At 41.4% G+C, this 20,260-nt stretch overlaps 1 protein-coding gene across 4 annotated transcripts in view; it reads left to right on the top strand.

Annotated features, from left to right (window-relative positions):
• The window catches only part of LOC148021062 (uncharacterized), a 118,696-nt gene extending 100,146 nt beyond the window's left edge, over window positions 1-18,550 (top strand). For 3 of the 4 annotated variants that reach the window (XM_087698917.1, XM_087698914.1, XM_087698915.1), the window contains 3 exons: window positions 15,328-15,423; window positions 17,296-17,463; window positions 17,892-18,550. In XM_087698917.1, coding sequence (XP_087555043.1) covers window positions 15,328-15,423; window positions 17,296-17,463; window positions 17,892-18,161 — 534 coding nt within the window. In that variant the 3' untranslated portion in view covers window positions 18,162-18,550. The remainder of the gene's footprint in view (window positions 1-15,327; window positions 15,424-17,295; window positions 17,464-17,891) is intronic. The other variant, XM_087698916.1, reaches the window with a different exon arrangement.
• Window positions 18,551-20,260: the final 1,710 nt, after the last annotated feature.

The raw sequence follows: 20,260 nt of genomic DNA on the forward strand, positions 1-20,260 counted from the left end.
ATCAAGGTGAGATCATTGGTTTGTCTCTTCCTAGTGAGGCCCAACTTGTGGGTCAATCTTTGGCAGATGATTCCTTTATGGTTCTTAAGACTGATCACTCCAATGTTAATGGGCAATGGTCGCGTGGAAACTTTTTGCTATGGCATCAGGACTCCATATTAATGCTCAAAAATCCACTCTGCTCTCTTATACGGAAAGTGATTTGCAGGCTTTGGGTTGGAATGGTATTGTGATTCCGAAGGGGAATGTAATTAGACACTTGGGTTATCCTATTGGGGTGGAGATGGCTCCTCGTGCCTTGTTGGATTGGATGGCATCTCGTATTCATGATCTATTTATGTACTGGAAGTCATAAGGCTAGCCTCTCCATATGAGACTTAAAGTTGCACAATGCATTATGATCAGCATGATTTCGTTTTTCTTGCCTTTGCTTCCTTAGACTAAGAAGGCCCTATTGGAATTGGTCCAACCTATCCGATTCATGTTATGGAAGAAGAAAGGAAATTGCTTGGTCAGGTGTGGATTTCATGGCAGCACGTGACTACTCCTAAAAGGATGGGGGGAGCAGCTCTGTTGGATGTTAATTTTCATATGGTTGCTTTGAGGTTAGCTCTTCTGTAGGCTCTTTGTGTATTCATGCTTCTTGGTGGCATGTGCTTAACTCCACATATTTTTTAAGGTCTCCAAGTCTTTTCTCCTTTCCCATATGATCGAATCTTGGAAGGCAATTTTATGTTTTTCGGCTTGGCGCCCCTCCGATTCTTGCAAGGAGGAGAATTCTCTCCTAGGCGAAGTACTGGCCTCTTCCAGGTTGTTGGACTAGCCAGACAAAGATACGCAGAGAGACAAGTTTAACCGCATGGCTCGGTTGGGGTTTTGGTTAGTCCAGGATGGTGTCATTCCTGGACAGGCACGTCTTTATTCATTTCGGTGTATTCGCCAGCACTTTCGGATGCCTAGAGGGTATCATGTTATTTGGACGGCCATACAGGATAGAATTATGAGCTACTATCCTTTGCCTACATTACAGCTCGTCTCCCTAACGCAATTGGATGTTTGTGATTTCGGATGATTTCGAGAAAAGTATTATTTTTGTGTTAGAGTGTGTGTAGACTTTCCTTCATGACTATTATTTTCCGTTATTTCTAAGCCGACCTGATGGTGTGATGTAAAATATTTACTACTTAATTCAATTATCTTCACGAAAAAAGAGAGAGAGATGCTTGAGTCTCGACTCTTGAAACTTGAGTCTTGAAAGTTGAAAGGGAGGGAGACTCAAGAGGCTCGAGGGTTGGGGTAAAGTTGAAACTTGAAAGAGCAAGGGTGAGAGAGAGGGGACGGGAGATAAGAATGGCAAATACTTTGAGAGGGTGTGGGATAGAGGGAATGGGAGATGAGATTCGAAGGGTCAAAGTTCAAATAGTCAAAGAGGGGTCAACGGTCAAAGAGAGGGCTGCCAGCTGGAAGGAATCCAAAGAGGGCTGACAACAACCCTCCCACAAATAGAAACAACCACAAAACCGAGAAAATAACATACAAAATCTTTGTGTATGGCTATGCCGTTGATCTCAAAACTGAAAAGAAACCATAAATCTCTCTCTAAAAATTAACAAACAAATTCGTCATCTTCATCATCTTCATCCATAGCCTCAACCATTATGCACAAAAGGAAAGAGCAAAAGGGAAAAGAGGAATTTCTGCACAAAAGACAAAGGAGAGAGGAGAGAGAAAGGGCACCATAAAGGGAGAGTGTGCGAATCTTGGTAGAAAGGAGAGAAAGAGGCACATAATCAGCCGTACACCCACCCCACCTTTTCCCCAAAAGACACACAACCCTTCATATTTTTATTATTTCTTGAAATTTTTTTTGATACATTTGTATTCGTAAGGCTTTAGCTTTCACATTTCAATTCTTTCTAACCTTTAGCAAATGCACGCATGTACACTTTTGTGTATACCATTTATTTATGATGGATTGGATGTGACCCCCTCATGTGTAAGGTGTATTTTAGTGCTTTTGCAACAATGCAAATATTATTCCCTTTACAAAAGATAAAATTATGGTATATGCATGGACATTTTTGTGCCTTGTTTTTATGCTTCTTTTGGTGTCATCATATTCCTCCCACACTGAAATGTGAAGCGTCCTCGCGAACCTTGTCAAAGAAGAACCACTTTCTAACACAAAACATTTCCAAAAATGTTAGTAGAACAACTTTGATTGCAAGGCCTAGCCATGGTAGGGTATGGGGACTCCAAATCCATGACCACCGGAGTAAGGGAACTCGTGTCTCAAACACTCCCACATTGAAAAACTTGTATAGTCTCCAAAAGATAGGGTTCTATCTTCAATAAGGGATCATGAGTATAACTTCTCCATCCCATGGAAAAAGAAGAATGACTTCCTCCATCATGTAGCTCTAAAGGGCACCTCATCAAAATAAAGCTCACTTGTGTATTGAAAAAGAGGAGAGCATGGGAATATTCCATTGGATTTTCTATAGGATATGTTCCTATGGTAATTGGTGTAAGCTTGATTTAAAAGGTCAATGTGTTTGTATTGTATGTTCATAATGATTAAGGAAGAGGGGAAAAACAAGAGGGGACCACATAAGTAATTAGTGGTGCTGATTTAAAATTAGTAAAAATACAGAAAAAAATTCAAAAAAATCTCAAAAAATTCCACACATCCCTCTACCCTTTTTCTACTAATTTTTCACTTAAAAAATATTTCCATAAAAGGCAAAAATATTTTTTGAAGCACCAAAACCATCATATAAATTCATTTTAAATCTTACAAACCATCTGAAAATACTGGTTGAATTAACATAAATTGTGGAAAGTTATATAGGGAGAGAGGGTTATTAGATTTGAGAAACGTTCTTTTAAATATTTTAGAAAAGTACTTATCTGTCCTTTGTGATCTCTGTCGTGACTTGCCACACTAAGATGAGATAGGGTTGAAGTGGAATGGGAGGTACCGAAAATGATATTCAAGGGGTAAATGGGGTGTATAAGAGGGGCTAATGAAGGAGACGCATATGAATAGCCTATTGAGAAAGGGGTTTATGGAATTAAATGAACATGGAAAATGTTGAAGTGGATAAGGGATAGGGGAGGTATAGCAAAGGAGAAGAGACATGTGGGACAAAGGAAAGGGCCAAGAAAAGGATGGGTCTACAGAAATTAGGGAGACCACCTCTCTCACTTTCTGTGGCCTCATGTTGAGCATCTTTTCTTTTCTTCTTCTTTTGCTTTGTCTTATCCCTATCCTCTCAGCAAGAACCTCTCTTCTTCTTGTTCCTCTTAGCTTCGTTCTTCCGCCTCTGGCCTTCATCCTACTAGGTTGCTGTGCATCTTGCTTATCTAGGCCGTCAAGAATAAGGGAATTATAATGTTAGGGAGAATGGGTTGGGATTGCCTAGACTGTGCTTGAGAATCATCGATGGACATAGCACCATCTGCTATTGATAAAAGGGATGATGACAGGTAGACTGGCTTCGTTCGCTCTCTCTCTATCTATCTAACTCTTTGTCAGATTGGAAGAGGGAAGGAAGCACTCTTTAAAAGGGGATAAGGGTTTGAAAATCTGAGAAGAGGGAAGAAGGTGTCTCTATTGTTGCTGCCGCCTCCTTCTCTTCTTCTTATCCTTTCATCTTCGTTTACTGTGAAGGCTGATCGTCTAATGTGAAGGCCAAGAGGAAGCCATGATAGGCTCACTCGCCCTCTTTCTCCTCAAAAGTGCGATGTGGGATGGTGTGCGCCTGCTTGTCAATTCAGGCTTCTTCTTCTCTCATGTTGTCATCATCTGGCCGAGTGACTCGAAGCCTTCATTGACGTGTGATCCCAGGACTAGCGTGGATGTGAGGATTGGCTACTCACACTCCCATTCTCGTACTCTTTCTCTGTTTGTGTGTCTGGAATGTCTTTTTCCACTTCCGTGAGGTCGGGAGCGTGGCCCGTTGAGATGCTAGCAAATGCGAAGTTGAGGTAGGAAGAAAATATCAGGGAGGTTAGGGTTACATAGGTAGGAGAGAGGGATGCAGGTGAGGCAGAAGATTGGTTGTTTCTTCCGTAGGGCACAAGGGAACCATGGTTTGATTCTAAAGAGACCTCTCTTTCTCTCTCTCTCTCTCTATGTCTGTCTCCGTTCTCTCTTTCTGTTGGCGTCCTTTTCTTTCTGCTGACACACCGAATCTCCTTCTATGATGACACGAACATGGCCATTGAACATTCCAAATCATCTGGCCAAAAGATCCAAAACTTGCATAGGCACGGTTGACCAGCCGCCATGGCTGAGATGCGCTTGATGGAATTTCTTAGCCATGAATGAGGCTTCTCCAAGAACGTGTCCTTTCTGATCCATTTTCCACAGTTATGCAGGACTTTTTGAGGAGTAGGAGGAAAGGATCGGATAGGCATGGCAGCCTTAATCCTAGTTCTTTCTTTCTCGCTTCTCCTTTCTTCTTTTTCTCCTCGGTTTTGTCTTGCTCAACAGGGGTGGCCATGAGTACCTACCTTCTCTCTCTCTTTCTGTCTGTGGGACGATTTTGGTTCTTGTCAAAAGACCCATGGACAAGGAGAGTAGCCGATGAAGAGTCGCACTACTTGTTCTTCAACATCTTCTTCTTCTTCTAATAATGTGTGCCTTGCTTTCCTTGACCCCCGAATACCTGCTGCCTTTTCTTACAAAACCCTTATGATACTCTGCAGATTCTTTTTCTCTCTCTCTCTCTCTAAAATCTCGTTTCCCCCTCTTGCTTCTCATTTTTCTTCTTCTATGTTTTCGAGGTGCCAACAGCTGGTTGGCTTCGATGCTTGGCCGTTAATCAGAAGTAGCTCGGTCAATGCATCAGGTACATCGATGAGGGTTTGTGCAGGTTGCGGTTGTTTTTGGTTGTGGCCAATGCTGCTCCATTTTCAAGACACCAAGCTCTTCTTCTCCTTTTCCGCCTCATCACCACACCTCCTCATCACCACACATGCCTATGCGAAACACTGCTGGACGAATTCTGATCACCATAGCCAGCCTCCACCAGAGAGGAGAACAACGAAGGAACAACTGATAAATTATGACATACATTGACTGGATTCTTCCCCTTATTCTTGTCAATCTCTCTCAAATCCTTTCTTTCTTAATTTCTTCTACTTTCTATTTTTCTGTCTTTGGATGGTCATTGAAGGGGGGCTCAATGGCCATTGCTACCACTAAATGATGAGGGTGGCTTGCATTGGTGGGGATGAGGGGTGGAGTTTCACAAATCCATAGTCTTCTGCTTGCTATTGTTCCTCCGCTCCCGTGAGCAAATCATGGGCCTCAAAGAAGATACGAATGTAGCATTCATGAATCTTATCTTCTTTCTTTTATTCCAATTATCCATGGGCTACCATTTATTGTTGCACTTTCCCTTCTCATGTTCTCCTGTAGAAGCAGCCTAGATGAAGAAGATAGAATGAGATGAGCTTGTTTTTGTTGCTTCTTCTTCCTCCTCTATTTTGTTTAATAAATAGATTGCTTCTTCCTTCTTGAGGCTGTAGTTGTTGAGATCAGCTTATTCCCCGACTGTGCACCAAAATGACAGCAACCCTCCCACGAATAGACACAACCACAAAACCAAGGAAACAACATACAAAATCTATGTGTATGGCTCTGCCATTGATCTCAAACTGAAAAGAAACCATAAATCTCTCTTAATAATAAAAAAATTCATCATCTTCATCCATAGCTTCAACCATTATGCACAAAAAGAAAGAGCAAAAGGGAAAAGAGGAATTTCTGCACAAAAGACTGAGGAGAGAGAAGAGAGAAATACACCATAAAGGGAGAGTGTGTGAATCTTAGTAGAAATGAGAGTAAGAGGCACATAATCAGCTGTGCACTCCACCCCACCTTTTCCCCAAATGACACACAACCCTTCATATTTTTATTATTTCTTGAAATTTTTTTTGATACATTTGTATTCGTAAGGCTTTAGCCTTCACATTTCAATTCTTTCTAACCTTTTGCAAATGCATGCATGTATACTTTTGTGTATACCATTTATTTATGATGGATTGGATGTGACCCCTTCATATGTAAGGTGTATTTTAGTGCTTTTGCAACAATGCAAATATTATTTCCTTTACAAAAGATTAAATTATGGTATATGCATGGACATTTTTATGCCTTGTTTTTATGCTTTTTTTGGTGTCATCAAGAGCTGGGGGGAGGAGTGCATGGCCGGAGAAGGGGATGGGACCTATCCAAGGCTTTCCACCCCCCCAAAAAATGCCACGGAGGCAAGTGGAATACGTAGAAGTAAAGGCGGGGGGTGCAGGGAACACGGGACGCGGGATGCAGGACGCGCAGGCAAGGTGGCCCAGATAGGCCAAAATATCATACGCATCATACAGTGCGAACAGTACCGTATGTTGTACGGAGGCAACTATGCCTTGCAGCCAGATTGATGTTTGTATTGTACGTCATACGAAGGCAACTATGCCTTGCAGCCAGGTTGATTTTCAGCAAGTGCTACAGAAGCCAAAAAAACTTTTTAACCAAAGAGTAGACCCAACAAAAATGAGCAAAGTCATCAATGAAAGTGACAAAATAGTAACAGCCACCCAATTACTTTGTCTGTATAGGGCCACATACATCTGAGTGCACAATTTGTAATCTAGTAGTCGCTCTAAAAGCAACATCAGGGGGAAATGAAAATGATGCATTTTTCCCAAAATACATCCCTTGCATATATGCTTAGGAGGTCTCTCAAGAGAGGTAAACCATCAAGCATCTGTGTATGCTGTATATCCATCAAGCTACCATAGTTTACATGCCCCATGCGAGTATGCCATATCTTCGTCTGTGACATAGCAAGAGTGAGAGTAGACGCTAGATAGACCAATTGATCAATTGAAAAAGCATTAAACTTATATCACCTATGACATAGAGTATGAGTCAAAACCAAAGTCATGTGTTCCTTATCTTTGACCATACATTTATCATTATCAAAGGTGACTTGCAAACCACACCTTGCCAAAGAAGGTGTGGTTGGCACAAAATCTTCTTTGTGCTTGGCACGAACAAGGCATCCTTCAAGTGGAGAATAGAGCCATCAATGGCTGTCAACACAATGTCCCCAATGCCTCCAATAGGGTATGATGCATTATTGGCACACTGTACAGACTTGCCAACCGGGGCTGCAATAAAAAAAGCAAACAAATCTCTGCAAGGTGTGATGTGGCCGGAAGTACCACAGTCAAAAAACCATGTGCTCGCATCCTCAGTAGAGCTAAATGCTCTATGAGCCCAAGAAGAGTCATAATTGCATGTGTAAAAACAATAGTCCCTTTCTGCAACAAAGGACGCGAACTTAGTGGCAGTAGAAGGTGCATCAGAAATGGACATCCTTGACTCCTTTTCCTTGGCTATGCGCTTTCTACATTCAGTAATGTAGTGTCCTGGCTTTGTGCAATAGTGACACTCGCCCTTCTTGGCTTGCATGTCCCCCTATTTCTTGCTACTCTGTGAAGCACTTGATATCCCAGAGCTCTGTAGAGCATTTTTGGCTTGGCTGCCCTTGCCCTTTTGCCGTGCCAGCAAAGCATGCTCAGAGGCTATGACATCCACACCACTATTCTTTCTTGTCTACTCTTCCTCTAAGAGCAAACTAACCAATTGAAGAACAGTAAGTGGCTGTGGAGAAATCCTCATGGTGAGAAAGGCCGTACAAAAGGCCAAGTACGAGGGCAGCAATAAATTCAAGGTAGTAGATATCAACTGTGCATTTGAGCAATTCTCATCTACATTCATAAGCTACTCATGCAAGTCCTGAATTTTATTTAGATGATCTTGCATAGAATCACCCTCATCCATCTTCACAGTCTCAAGATCCTTCTTCAAGAAAGAGATGCATGTCTCATTCTTTCCGGCAAACATCTGCTCTAAGATGAGCCATGCTTTTCGTGAAGAAGCTGCAAACTGAATGTGAGGGATGATAGACCACTAAACTGCCAATGCAATCAATGACAAAGCTTGTGCATCTGGTGTGTCCCATGCCTTTTGTGTTGCTGATCTCTTGGGAAGTGACTGAGCTGGAGTGGGTTGAAGAGGCTCAGTTGCCCGTTGTCCACGTCTTCTTAGAGTAGTAGCAGCAAGAGTCACAATTCCGGGCCTAATTTCTTCACTGTTGACACAATCCCAAAGATTCTTTGTAATCAGCACATTCTTCATCATAAAGGACCAGAGGGAATAGTTGTTGCCATCCAACCTATCCTCCTTGGATACATCTGTAAATACATCACCTCCTTGAATTGCCATGATAAATGTCATTGATCAGAGAGAAAAAGAGCAATATCTCAAGCTGGATCAACCTAGAAATCTCAGAATTTCCAGAAATTACAGCAAGTACTTTGCTGTAATTAGCAAATTTAATCACGCTCTGTCAGAAACTGTCTGAAATGCATGCTGTCCAAGGTGCAATAAATGCTCAGCATCACCGAAAATGCAAAAGCCCCAAAGTTTCTTGTCCCAAAATGCACAAAATCAGTCTATTTCAGACTGTCAGAGATTTACATTTAACAATCTCTGAGTTGACAACAAAAGCCCCAAATTTCTGACCCAAAATTCACAAAATCTCTGCAATAATTGTGTCCCAGACACGTGTACAGATAAAGATCGTCTGCTTGGGAAAAAGCCCATTCTAGAGGAGTAAATTTGAATAAAAAATTAATTAATTTTTCTTTTTACCTTTGCTGCAATTTGTGCAGAGCCGAACTTGGTACTCAGACTTGGATGACCTGATAGAGCAAGTGGTGGTGCGGGCAGCTCAGCTAGCGAATTGGGCAAGTGAAGCGCTGCTCAACAGCGGTGCTGGCAGTCACATAGGTAGCTGGCGGGCGGCTCTGGCGGTAGTGCCTAGAGCTGGCGGGCCCCCTTGTAGGCACAGACAGTCAGGGGTGGGGCAGCATTGAGGCACTGCAGGTGGCGCATGGTGCTGGACAGCTGGCGGCGATGCCTGGAGGTAACACACAGAACTGATGCCATCGTTGGCGAAGGGAGAGACGCCTGCTAATGCTGGGGGCAAACTGTGTGCTGGGTTGACTGGAGCACTTCAGGCGATGGGGAGTTGGCTTTTGGCAGCTGGTGGTAAACATGGTGGTGATGCATTGCTGCTACAGACAAAGGCAGCAACTCACCAGCTGAAGCACGAGTAGGACTAGGGTTGTCCACTCCCGTGGGTCAACTTCTTCGACTGTCCAGTTTAGTCCGGTCATGCTGAGAGACCCGTCTGGTCAGTTCCCCACCCTAGTTGCTCGACTGTGCCATGTTTGATGGTCGACCGTTACTTGTACGCCTGCGGCCAACAAATGGTCACTTTTTTTTACTGTTTTCCCCCGTAACCTGTTTCTTTCAGCGCTTTCTTTTCTTCTTTTCTTTCTTACCGCTTTCTTTTCTTCTTTTCTTTCTTGAATCTTCTCTATTCTTCTTTTCTTTCTCTCACACAAAGACTCAAGAGAAAAGATTAGAGATTAAAGTTTTAAACTAACAAGCTTAAAAACTCTTTCTCCTTGCCTCTTCCTCTCTCATGATTCAAATTTCATCCATCTCTCTCTCCTCATATATACACAATGGCACAATGCAACCATCTTCTCCCATGGATGATGGGCCACCATTCAAATTTCAGAATTTGAAATCTCTTGCAAGTGGCAATGCAAGTATTGCCTAAAACTCCAAATCTCATCTATCACTCGCCTACTCATCCACCTTTGCAAATTAGGAGGGAAAGCCACACCATGCCTCGGTATTCCCGACGATATCTATGAAGATTGTCGTCAGAAATACTTGCCATTGAAGCGACGTAAAGGCCTTTCAAGGGCAAGTGAGGAGGTGATCTCTCTCGATCATGAGGTCTCAGATGCGGAAGACGATCGGTCTCCAACTGTCTTGATTTTCTTCGTTGGATAGGCCTCCTCTATCCCACCCTCTAGAAAAAGCCATTTGAGTGGTGCACCTATTCCCAAGAGACAAGCCACTCTTGCCCAAGCAACAGGACAAGTTTCCGGTCCTCTTTCCTTTCTCAAGGAGAGGCAAAGGCAAGCGGAAATAGAGATTGCACATACCATAATTGAGTGCAATATCTCTTTCCATATTCTCAAAGTGGATCGATGGAAGCGGATGGTGAAAGCCATTCCGGTCCTTGGTCCATGTGAGGGATGGTACGGTGTCACATATAATGACATGTGTACCAAGAAACTCGATGATGAGAGAGAGAGAATTGACATGTCCCTTGAGCCCGTGCGTGTCGGTTTTGTGAAATATGGATGCTCTATCCTGTCCGATGGATAGAGTGACCGCAAGAAAAGGGGGATCATCAACATCCTTGTCTCTTGCCCACTTGGCATATACTTCCTAGGAGTGATAGATGCGGGCAAAAGGGGAAGGAAAACCACTGGCTCGTTCATGTATCGGCACATACAGCAAGCCATCATTGAGGTAATGCTTCTAAATCCATTATTTTGTAATCTCTCTTTTCTTTTAACTTTTCAAATTTATTTTAATTTCATTGTGTATAATCTTATAGGTTGGGCAGCAAAATGTGGTGCAAGTTGTAATGGACAACGCCTCGAATTGTGCATCTATGGGGCGGAAACTTGAGGCTAAGTTTCCCATAGTATGGACACCATGCACTACACATTGTCTAGATCTTCTTATGGAAGATATACGCAAGTTGGAGTGGATGGGAAGGATTGTCAACGATGCTTGTACAATCGTTGGCTTTGTCAAGTTCAAGGTCCGAGTTCTTGCGATTTATCGCTCATACTCGGACTTGGAGTTGGAGAAGCCCTCGAAGACTCAGTTTGCAGTCATGTGGCTTTTCCTCATGTGTCTCTATGATATTCGCAATAAGCTACAAAAAACGGTCGTGTCAGATGAGTTTAAGGAGTGACTTGAAGGGGAGTCCACATCAAGCCAAGTGGAAGCAAAGGCCATTCAAAGGCTTTGCTCAAAGGAGGAATTTTGGATGGATGCGAGAGGCATTGTCATTGCCGTCACTCCCATCTACAAGGTGCTTCACATGATGGACATGGAGGGGGCTACTATTGCCCTCCTCTATCATCTTATGGCGGATGTGATGGAGAAGATACAATCGTCGACCTTGTTGGTTGGGGAGGCCTCTTCTTCATGGTATTGTTTTTATTTCTTTTTTAAAAAAATGATTCATGCTTCTTTTTAGTTTTAGAATTTATAAATCATATTGTCTCACTCTCTTTCTTTTCAAATTTCAGCTGTAAATCTCCCTCTAAATCTCTATCATCTTACATCTATTGTAGTGATATCTTGGATACCATCCCTAAAAGAGATGATATTCTCTTTTTGACAAAGAAAAGGTTGGAGTGGATGAAGTGACCCATACATAGATTTGCGGTACTCTTGCATCTTGCTTTAAAAAAACCCTCCCTCTTCATGGATGCCAATGTCCTTACCGATCATGATGCTTTTCTTCCAAGGGCTCTGGCGAAAGAGCATCATGGTGCCTTTCTCCAAGAGCTCATCAATTATAGCGATCAAAGGGGCACCACTTTTGCATCTACCATTTGTTGGAAGCGGGAATCATTGTTGGTGAAGCCCCTTTTTTTGTAAGAGTCATTTGGTTGTGAATTGCTCCACCTTAAAGAGTGGCCTTACGCATTCTTGGACATGTTTGAAAATCTCTTTTGTTTTTTTATTTAATTTTAGTTACAACTTACAACTTGCAAGTTTAAAGTTTAAACTTATTTTTTCTTTATATGGTTTAGGATTGTTTGTTGGGTGTATATGAGAGGAATTGGTTCGCATATTCCCTTGTGCATACCAAAATTTGTAATAAGCTTAGTACATGACAATTGGAGTGACTAATTTATTGTCACTCCAATTTATGCATGCTACGTAATATGCATGAAATGTCTATGGTAAGACAAGTATCATATATCTAATTTTTATACTTTTTAGTTCATAACTTTATTCATAGATTATGAAATATATTTAGAGAAATTTCATTTGTTTAATCTAAGTTTTTCATCCTTTAAATGTATAGATCAATGTGGATTCACTCAAGCTCTCCTCTAGCACACTTAAAAGTGTGACTCGTGTGAAAGACTTGGAGGAGGAGCAAATCTTTAGGGAGCTTTACTTGGAGCTCAAGGAGATAGATCAGTGAGTCTCTTGCACTTGTGCACACCGTGCTCGTCGTGTTATTTACCCTCGCGCCGATGGTGATGGAGCTTCCACTTCAGCATCCACATCGGCTGCCCATGATGCTTGTGGGACCCTTACATGCTACATGAGGTGTGGGAGTAGCTCGAGAAGTACTTCTAGTTCGACCTAGGAGGACATGCCTATCACTATCTCTTACCTAGAGCTTAGAGAGCCCAAGTATGATGATAAGGGCAATGTTATTAGTAAGGGTAATTTTGTTGAGGAGGGTGATGGCTTCTGAAGCGGCGACGAGGATGCTTCCACCTTTGATGCCAAGAGTGATATGAGGACCTAGAGTAATCATGTATCTTGATTCGAATTGAGCCATGGATGATGGCTTTTATCTCAATCAAATTTTGTATACTTTTTGTGTGAGATTGCACATTTGGCTCATAGTAAAGTTGTTGGTTTCATTATACATGCTACACTCTTCTTGAGTCTTGTTTCAACTCTCTTTTGCACTTTTGACTTGAATCTCTAAGTTTATGTTTAACTTTTGAGTCCGAACATTAAGCATAGACAATATTATATGCATTTTTTCTTTCATCGGATGTAACATCGGATAAGATTTATTAGTCCGATTAGTACCATACTAGCATCGAACTATACTAATTGGATGCCCTTGGACGTAACAACCCCTGAGTAGGACAATGGAGTGTTGACTGAGCTGAACTCAACTCTCATACCAAATATTAGAAGAAAGGATAGATTGAAGCTCAACTAAGAGTACAGTTGACAATGTGAGAGTGTGATAGTACGACACCCAATGCAATAGTCTGAAGCGTAAGGTGCAAGTACAAAGTACAACCCTTAAACCTTAGGGTGTTGACACCCGAAGAGTGTAAAGCACAATAAGTGCCCAAAATTGTGTAACAAAGGCACATAAATGAAAAGAAATAAATGTGGGGGAAAAAACCTCTTGTACGGAGAGTACAAAGTGTCCCAATGTCCTATTGAAGATCACCGACACTCCTTTGTGAGCGTAGGCTTGAGTCAAACCCAACAACCTTATGATTTTCAAAGATATGATACGATTGAAATATGCTTTTCTCTCCTAAAAGCTACTCCACCCTGCCCCCTTCTTTTTGTGGAACAAAAAAGTAGAGAACTTGTTTGAATCTCAAACAACATAATCCCGTGCAAGAATAATATTAGTTTAAGAAGCATTTAACTTGCCTCAAAGTGCTGATCAGACCAGAAAAGAAGTATCCATTGAGATGGTGCCTCATGGTGCTATTACATATGGTGCAAAGCCTAAAGTATGGTTTAGTATGAAACCTTTTGTACATGGCACTACTGCAACTATGTTGTCTCTAGAACTGGGATGAATGATGATATCTGATGCTACCTTTGCACTGGCTAGGCTCCCAACTCCTCTCGACCAAATAAAGTTCATCATGAGATGCTTCACTTGGCCAATATAGGACTTGAAGAAGTCTGAGTAGGGATTGATATATATTGGACTCTTGATGAGGTCTCTAATTGTACAGTTGGGTATGGGACACCCAAAGGCCAGAGGATTTGTGTCAAAAATGAGAGCTGGTGAGGTTTGACCCCAAAGACCTCAATGGCTGCTACAAATGTCGTGAAGTTGCCCTCATCTCCATCTAAGTATACTATCACAGATTTATCTGTCAAGAAAGAGCTGATGACCTCTGCTATGAAAAGGAAGAGAAAGAGGACCCATAGAACCCTCAGAAACTCTCCCGCTACTATATTGGATGTCTTTTGAAATGGAGAAATAGCACAATGAAGTCTGGATTCCTAGAATGAGCAAGAGCTGTGGATTTCCAGAAGTTGTAGATATTGTCCAGGATGCTATGCTGCTGAACAAATTGTGTGAGAAGGGTGAATAGTGCCCACCCTTCAGAAGAACAATTAACAATGAGAATGAGAGAAATGTAAAGGTCTGGCATAATGCTATCTAGATTAGTGTGCCTTACTACTGATATGTATGCATAGGCAGCAGCATGCCGTTTGTTTCATTGAAGGTATCCTTTACTTTGTGCCCAAATGTCCTCAATTTCATTGATTCACTGGCTGGACTCGTTAGTAGATGGATCATTGCTTATCAGAGCAAGGCCACATATTTGTACAGGTGATCTGCTTTGCTGTCATATCAACATTCTGCAGTAGTAGATTCCAAGTATGGAAAGTACTTGGGCTAAAGCTCCACTGAAAGTTCTTTCCTGTTCTTCATATTTTCTAGTGTCTTCTCCGACCCCCGTAGTATCTCATCTCTTGAGCAAACTAATTGCATACATTTTCTAGTGTGTTCTCCTAGTCAACTGGCTGATCATCTCCTCAGTTGAGTCAGTTCTTTCTCCTCATGTTGCAGTGCTTTTGTCAGAATAGTAACATTCTTGGCCAGTTCAATGATGTGCCTAGTTAGTTTAGTTCCTTGATTCTCAGCTTCTATTCAGAGATGCATTATGGAATGCTGCGGAGAGGGATTCAGCAAACAGAAGTGGTTCTTCCAATTGTCATAGATGTTCCTCCTCCCTTGAACAGTCAACATCTTCTCTGAGTTTTTTTAATACTTAAGATCTTTTGTGAAGATTGTATGCTATACTTTAATGAGATTTCAATGAGTGCCTTTTTCATGCATAGTGCTATGTCTCTGGCAGATGAGACACATTTGACTGATTTTTGCTTGGAAGTTGGACCTGATATTGGGCTTTATGTTGATAGAAATCACAGTATTTTTTCTAACTTTCAGATTGACAAACACTCTTATGTTCCTCAATCTCTGTGAGATTTCTTGCATGACTTTAAGTTTTGCACCTTGAGAGTTTGTACTCAATAAATTGGGTTTAGTTGTGGGTTTTCATCTCTTCTGAGCTTTCCTACCAGTAATGTGAAGCATAACCCAAAAAGAAATGCTAATGTGCATGTATGCAGATGTTTGAACTTTCCACATATATTTTAATGCACCCCTTGATTATGAGGCATAAACATAATGGTATTATGCAGGATGGACTTGTTCTAAGACGTGTATTCTTGCTGTTAGGCTGCATTCAACTATGTAATTATGAGTATGAGCCTTCAGTATTCAAAGCAGCTATAATTGTCTTGCATTATGATCTCTTTTGTTGGGGTATATCCAACAGGTGCCTTCACATCTTGAAGACTTGCAAGAAGATATTTCAAGGCTTTTGACAAATGAGGAGCTAAGTGCAGAGGGACCATCCTCCTCTTCTTCACAGGTTTTGTATGAATTTAGATATTGTTGATGTTGTCTGTAGTGTAAGACGAATGCATTATTGAACATCATGCTTTATGAGGTCAAACATATCAATCATTCTATATAGTTTTTCCTTGTATTATGAAAAATCTATTCTTACGACTATAGCCAAACATTTTGCTATGTTGTTTTGGCATCATCTGAGGAGCATAATAATGAAGCAGACATCATAGGTGACATTCACTATCCAATTTGGCAAGGCTTAATATGAGTCATACAGGTGGACATGTATGAGGGCATTTTTGAAGTCAAGTGTAGGGAAAAGAGTCTACTAGCCAGCTGACTGAGCTCTTGGAGCTGCCACATATGTGCTTCCTATCCTTGCCTCTAGCTCCTGCTCCCTCCCCCCTTTCCCTTGCTCTCACACTTCTCTTAGTACATTGGGCAGCCTTAATCTTCAGCCCACAAGTTACATCCTCCTGTCTAGCCATACTTGAACCTGCTATTCCTGATCCCTGCCGACAGCCACCTGGCCTCCTGCCTAGCAGGCCTATCTCCACCAACCTTTTGTGCCTTTGGCAAAATCTTATATCTATTTTCTCTATGCTTGCTGTCCACCTATTCTCCCTCCTCTCACCTGTTCTCTCTAATGCCTCAAATTCCACCAAGACAATTCCAAGAAAATGGGAAGTTTAAAACTAAGAATAGAAACTCTCACTCTTGACTTACAATGATTGAGGGCACAGATGGAAAACTGAAATGAGGAATAAGGAAAAAGTGCTGCATTAACTGGGTGTAGATTGTAGTGATATATATGCAAGGTGATGGGGTGGCAAGGCACCTGAGACAAAATACTGGTGTGCCCATATTGGAGCTGGCCACGAAGAAATAACTGCATCTCAACATTGAAACAATGGAAATCTGCCATGAAGGTGCCCCGAGAGGTTGAGCATGGAAGAGAGTATAAGCACCCTATCTGAAAAGCTGTGTTCTACTGACTCTAAAATGAAAATTTACTGTATTGATCCTCTCACTTATAGGCTGGACTCTGGCTCAGTCTTGATCTGGAAGTGGAACTGAAACGAGGCTCTGGTAATTCCTTTGGGAATATGAAGTAAAATAGAATGAGCACAACTATAAGATCCTCTGCCACAATGAGATCATTCTTATGAGGATCGGTTGGAAACTTCTTAAAATTATCAATTGGATTGGAAGAAGCATGCATGCATGTGACCTTCCTTTTAATGAGGACTAGCAAATGCGAGGCATCTAAACCAAATCAATATGTTCTATAAATCAGCATCTTCTAATCTGGAATCAAGCACTTGTGTGTCCCAAAGCCTAAAGGTTATCTAGATCAGCAGTTGAAACTCAGGCTTATGTTTTGTCAGTTTGTGGATTCAACCAATGTTTGCATTGTAAGTTCAGTCTCTTGACTACTTGAATACTGGGTCCTCCTTACCACCTCTGTTTGACACATCCATTGCAGAAACCTCACAATTGATCAAACTCATTTCTGGTTTTTCTACTCAGCAACTCATACCCCGGAGTTTGTGTGTGCTTAATAGAGGAACCTGGAACCTATATGCATGTGGAGCTGACATCTCTCCCCTCTAAGAGGGAGGCAGATGACTCTGTTTCAACATTTTGGGCTTAGGATCAATCTGGAGATTCTAATGTCAGTGTGGATTCTGAAAATCCACTTTCATTGAGGTCATTTGTTGTATCTATTTGTGCAGAATATAGTTTTGAAAAGGATTTTTGATGAGTATTAAGTAGCTTGCTGATTCAGCAGGGTGTTCAAATGTATAATGTCTCATGGTTTTGTAGAGGCTTCATTACTTGTTCATGTTTGGCCTACACTGTAACACTTCTTCCTCACTTTCAAAAACAGATGCAAGGAAGTAAAGAAACTGGTGATGATTTGGTACAGGCATCACACAACGAAACTATCCATCAGAACCAGAACAATCTCTTCCATGAAAACTTGGCAGGCTCTAGAGATCTTTTATCTCAAAACAGTTTTGCGGAAGTCCCATCAACTGCAGAAGATGAAGAGCGGGTAAGACCAGTATACCTACCATAGATGTGCCTGATTTCTTGAGTAGCATAGTGATTTTTGAAAGTGATAACTCTGTATTAAAACTGGGAGTGACACATAACAGTAAATATTATTAATGGGTTTCTTGTAATCATTTATCAATTATATTGTTGTGGAATTTCATTTTCCAAAGGTTGCTTACATGTACAAATGTCTTGCTATGCTTTTCCATCACAATTAGGTTTTCTCACTTCTGGGCATGGTGCTAATGTAGCAGATGGCTTGCCAGCTATCTTTACCCTTCTTTATATACAAGTGTCATTAACCACACCAAAGAAAGAATGAAACAATGGTGGTTAATATAAAAATGCTTCTGTGGTTAGAATTGGATGTTTATAGGATCAGGTGAGTACTTGCAGACTGATCATCAAAAGGTTTGTCTGTATCAGATGCTGATGGAAGCAATTGCTGCATCACTCGAACAATGCAGTGTGCAAGATGGTGTCAGGGAAAGTGAAGCAAGTACTGTACCACCTTCGGTAGCCTTTGATCAAGGCAGTATAGTAGCTACAGGTCCTTCAGAGACTCAACACAGTCAAGAAGGTTTGCAGCCTCCAACATCAGCGAATCAGAGTATTGGGATGTTTGAAGCATTGGGGCAAAAATGGGGAATAGGACTGTTTCGTGCCATGAGTAGTAAGCAGACAGACAAGAGTTGATATTGGGGGGTTCTCTTGGCTTTTCTACAGGAAGAATGAGTTGTGCAGTTTTTACAAATGATTCAGCTACATAAGTGTGGCTCGACATAGTCTTTATGTGAGTCATGTATAAAAGTGTAATTCTTTAAGAGAGGACACAATCTCATCACTCAAATAAACTGTACAAACTTTAGTTTGGAAGCACTCTTATAACTCATGGATCAACTGGACACTTGGTCAATATGTAAAAGGGCTATTCTTTTGGGTATGATATGGTCATACCCCTGCTAATAACCAAGCAAAAGAGCCAATACAGGGAATCTGCTGTAGTTCTCTGTGTAAATTTTGTGCTACTGATAAAGTCTTTTAACACTATTCTGGAGTGTTACAAAATGGAAATGAAAACTATGCCAATGACTATTCTAATTATCTTATAAGTATTATACAAAATGAAAATGGCAGGTAATGCTCACGACCAGTTAAGTCACCCCCCCGCCCCGCGCGCGCCTGCCCTCAAGCTAGGGATTTAATATATCTCTCATGGGTCTATCTAACATGGATAGGTTGAAGTATCAAGGTAGAGCTGCTTGAGGACATGCTAGTATCATCTGTACTCTCCCATGGTGCCTTGTCATGGGCAGCGTGCTTCACATCTCTCAATGGTTCTGTCTAACGACCTCATGGTGGAACCATGAGTTGGTGTGGGGTATGATATCAAGTGTATTTGTATCTCTAAAAACGTCAGTAAGGGTGCGTTGTGGATTCCCAAGGTGTCTTCCTCGAAACTATGAGAAGGGTTCTCTATGATGGCGTAGCTCCAAGAGGATGAGTCCAGCGCAATGCAGATTCGTGATGTCACATCCTTGGATAGTGGTCCAAATCCCTCTTGAAACAGATTGTTGAAGCACACTTTGATCTCATAGTACACTGGGAAACTGTGTATGTAGCACTTAAGTCTTCAACTCAAGTTGGCAAAGCTGGCAAATCTGACTCTTTGGGCGAAGGTTATCTACTCCATAGTGGCCAATCTCCATTTGCAATTAGTGCAAGGATGTATGGAGTTGATGAGTGGCACATTGTACTGCATGTAACAGATGTATGTCCATGTATCTTGGTCGGACTACAAAACCATTAGGGTGTACCAAGAAGATGCTTTCAATAGAAAGTCATCTTTGTCCATCCAGATGATCTTGTTCAGCTCCTTTTGGCTAAGCTTTAAGATAGGGGAGTCTAAGCTATATTGTAGGGATTGAAGGTGATCCATATGTAGCCATGTAGTTGCAACCATGTGTCTTGTTTGGGCATACCAACACTTAGTATCACCTTGAAGTGTTAGCTAGCTAGATGACCCTAGAGCGAGCCTAGAGTATCATTCACTTAGGAGGCTCCAAAGCTTGCACATAAAAATGACTCTTTGGAAAAGGGTTTGAACCACAATTGGTGGTGCTCCCATCTCTACTCGAACTATCTCATATGGCATTGAGAACTTACCCTGATCATCCTAGAGATCATCACACATTTATAATAAGTTCTTTTACATTTTCCAAAACATGGTCTTGGATTTTGCACACCTTTTGAAGTTTTTCCACACTTTAATGCACGTGGACATCTTTGATTTTATTGAGGTAGCCCTAGATAGTAGAGTACTTCTCACTCTTCTCCCCTTGCGTGCGGCTCCTAGATGGTGTGTTACCTTACACATTTTGGGTGCTCCCACCATGACTTGGTCTTTGCTAGTGTTTGAGAGAGAGAGAGAGAGAGAGTTAGAAGAAAGACATTAAGCGGTAGGATTAATAGTAGTGGATCGCCTCTAATCCTCAATCTTTGAATTCCCATTCTTCAACAAAGTATAATAGCTACTTGCAAGGTCGCATATTCTGTTTCATTGTTATTGGTTACCTCAAGTGTAACAGTTTCTTTCCTTATTAACTTCCCATGTGGATCATAAATTACAGTTCCTCATGATGATGCTTGATGTGCTTTATGCTATGATCCATCAAAATACATCAAAAATGAGTTTTCAATTTTTGGGTTCATTACTTTATCTCCAAAATTTCATTTTAGCAAGAATGAACTTCCTCTATAGGTCAAAGATTTGCTATTGTAGTTGTTGTCGTTGG

The sequence above is a fragment of the Lygodium microphyllum genome, chromosome 18, assembly GCF_053477565.2.
Source record: "Lygodium microphyllum isolate KBCC chromosome 18, Lygodium_microphyllum_v1.1.10, whole genome shotgun sequence".
NCBI lineage: Eukaryota > Viridiplantae > Streptophyta > Polypodiopsida > Schizaeales > Lygodiaceae > Lygodium > Lygodium microphyllum.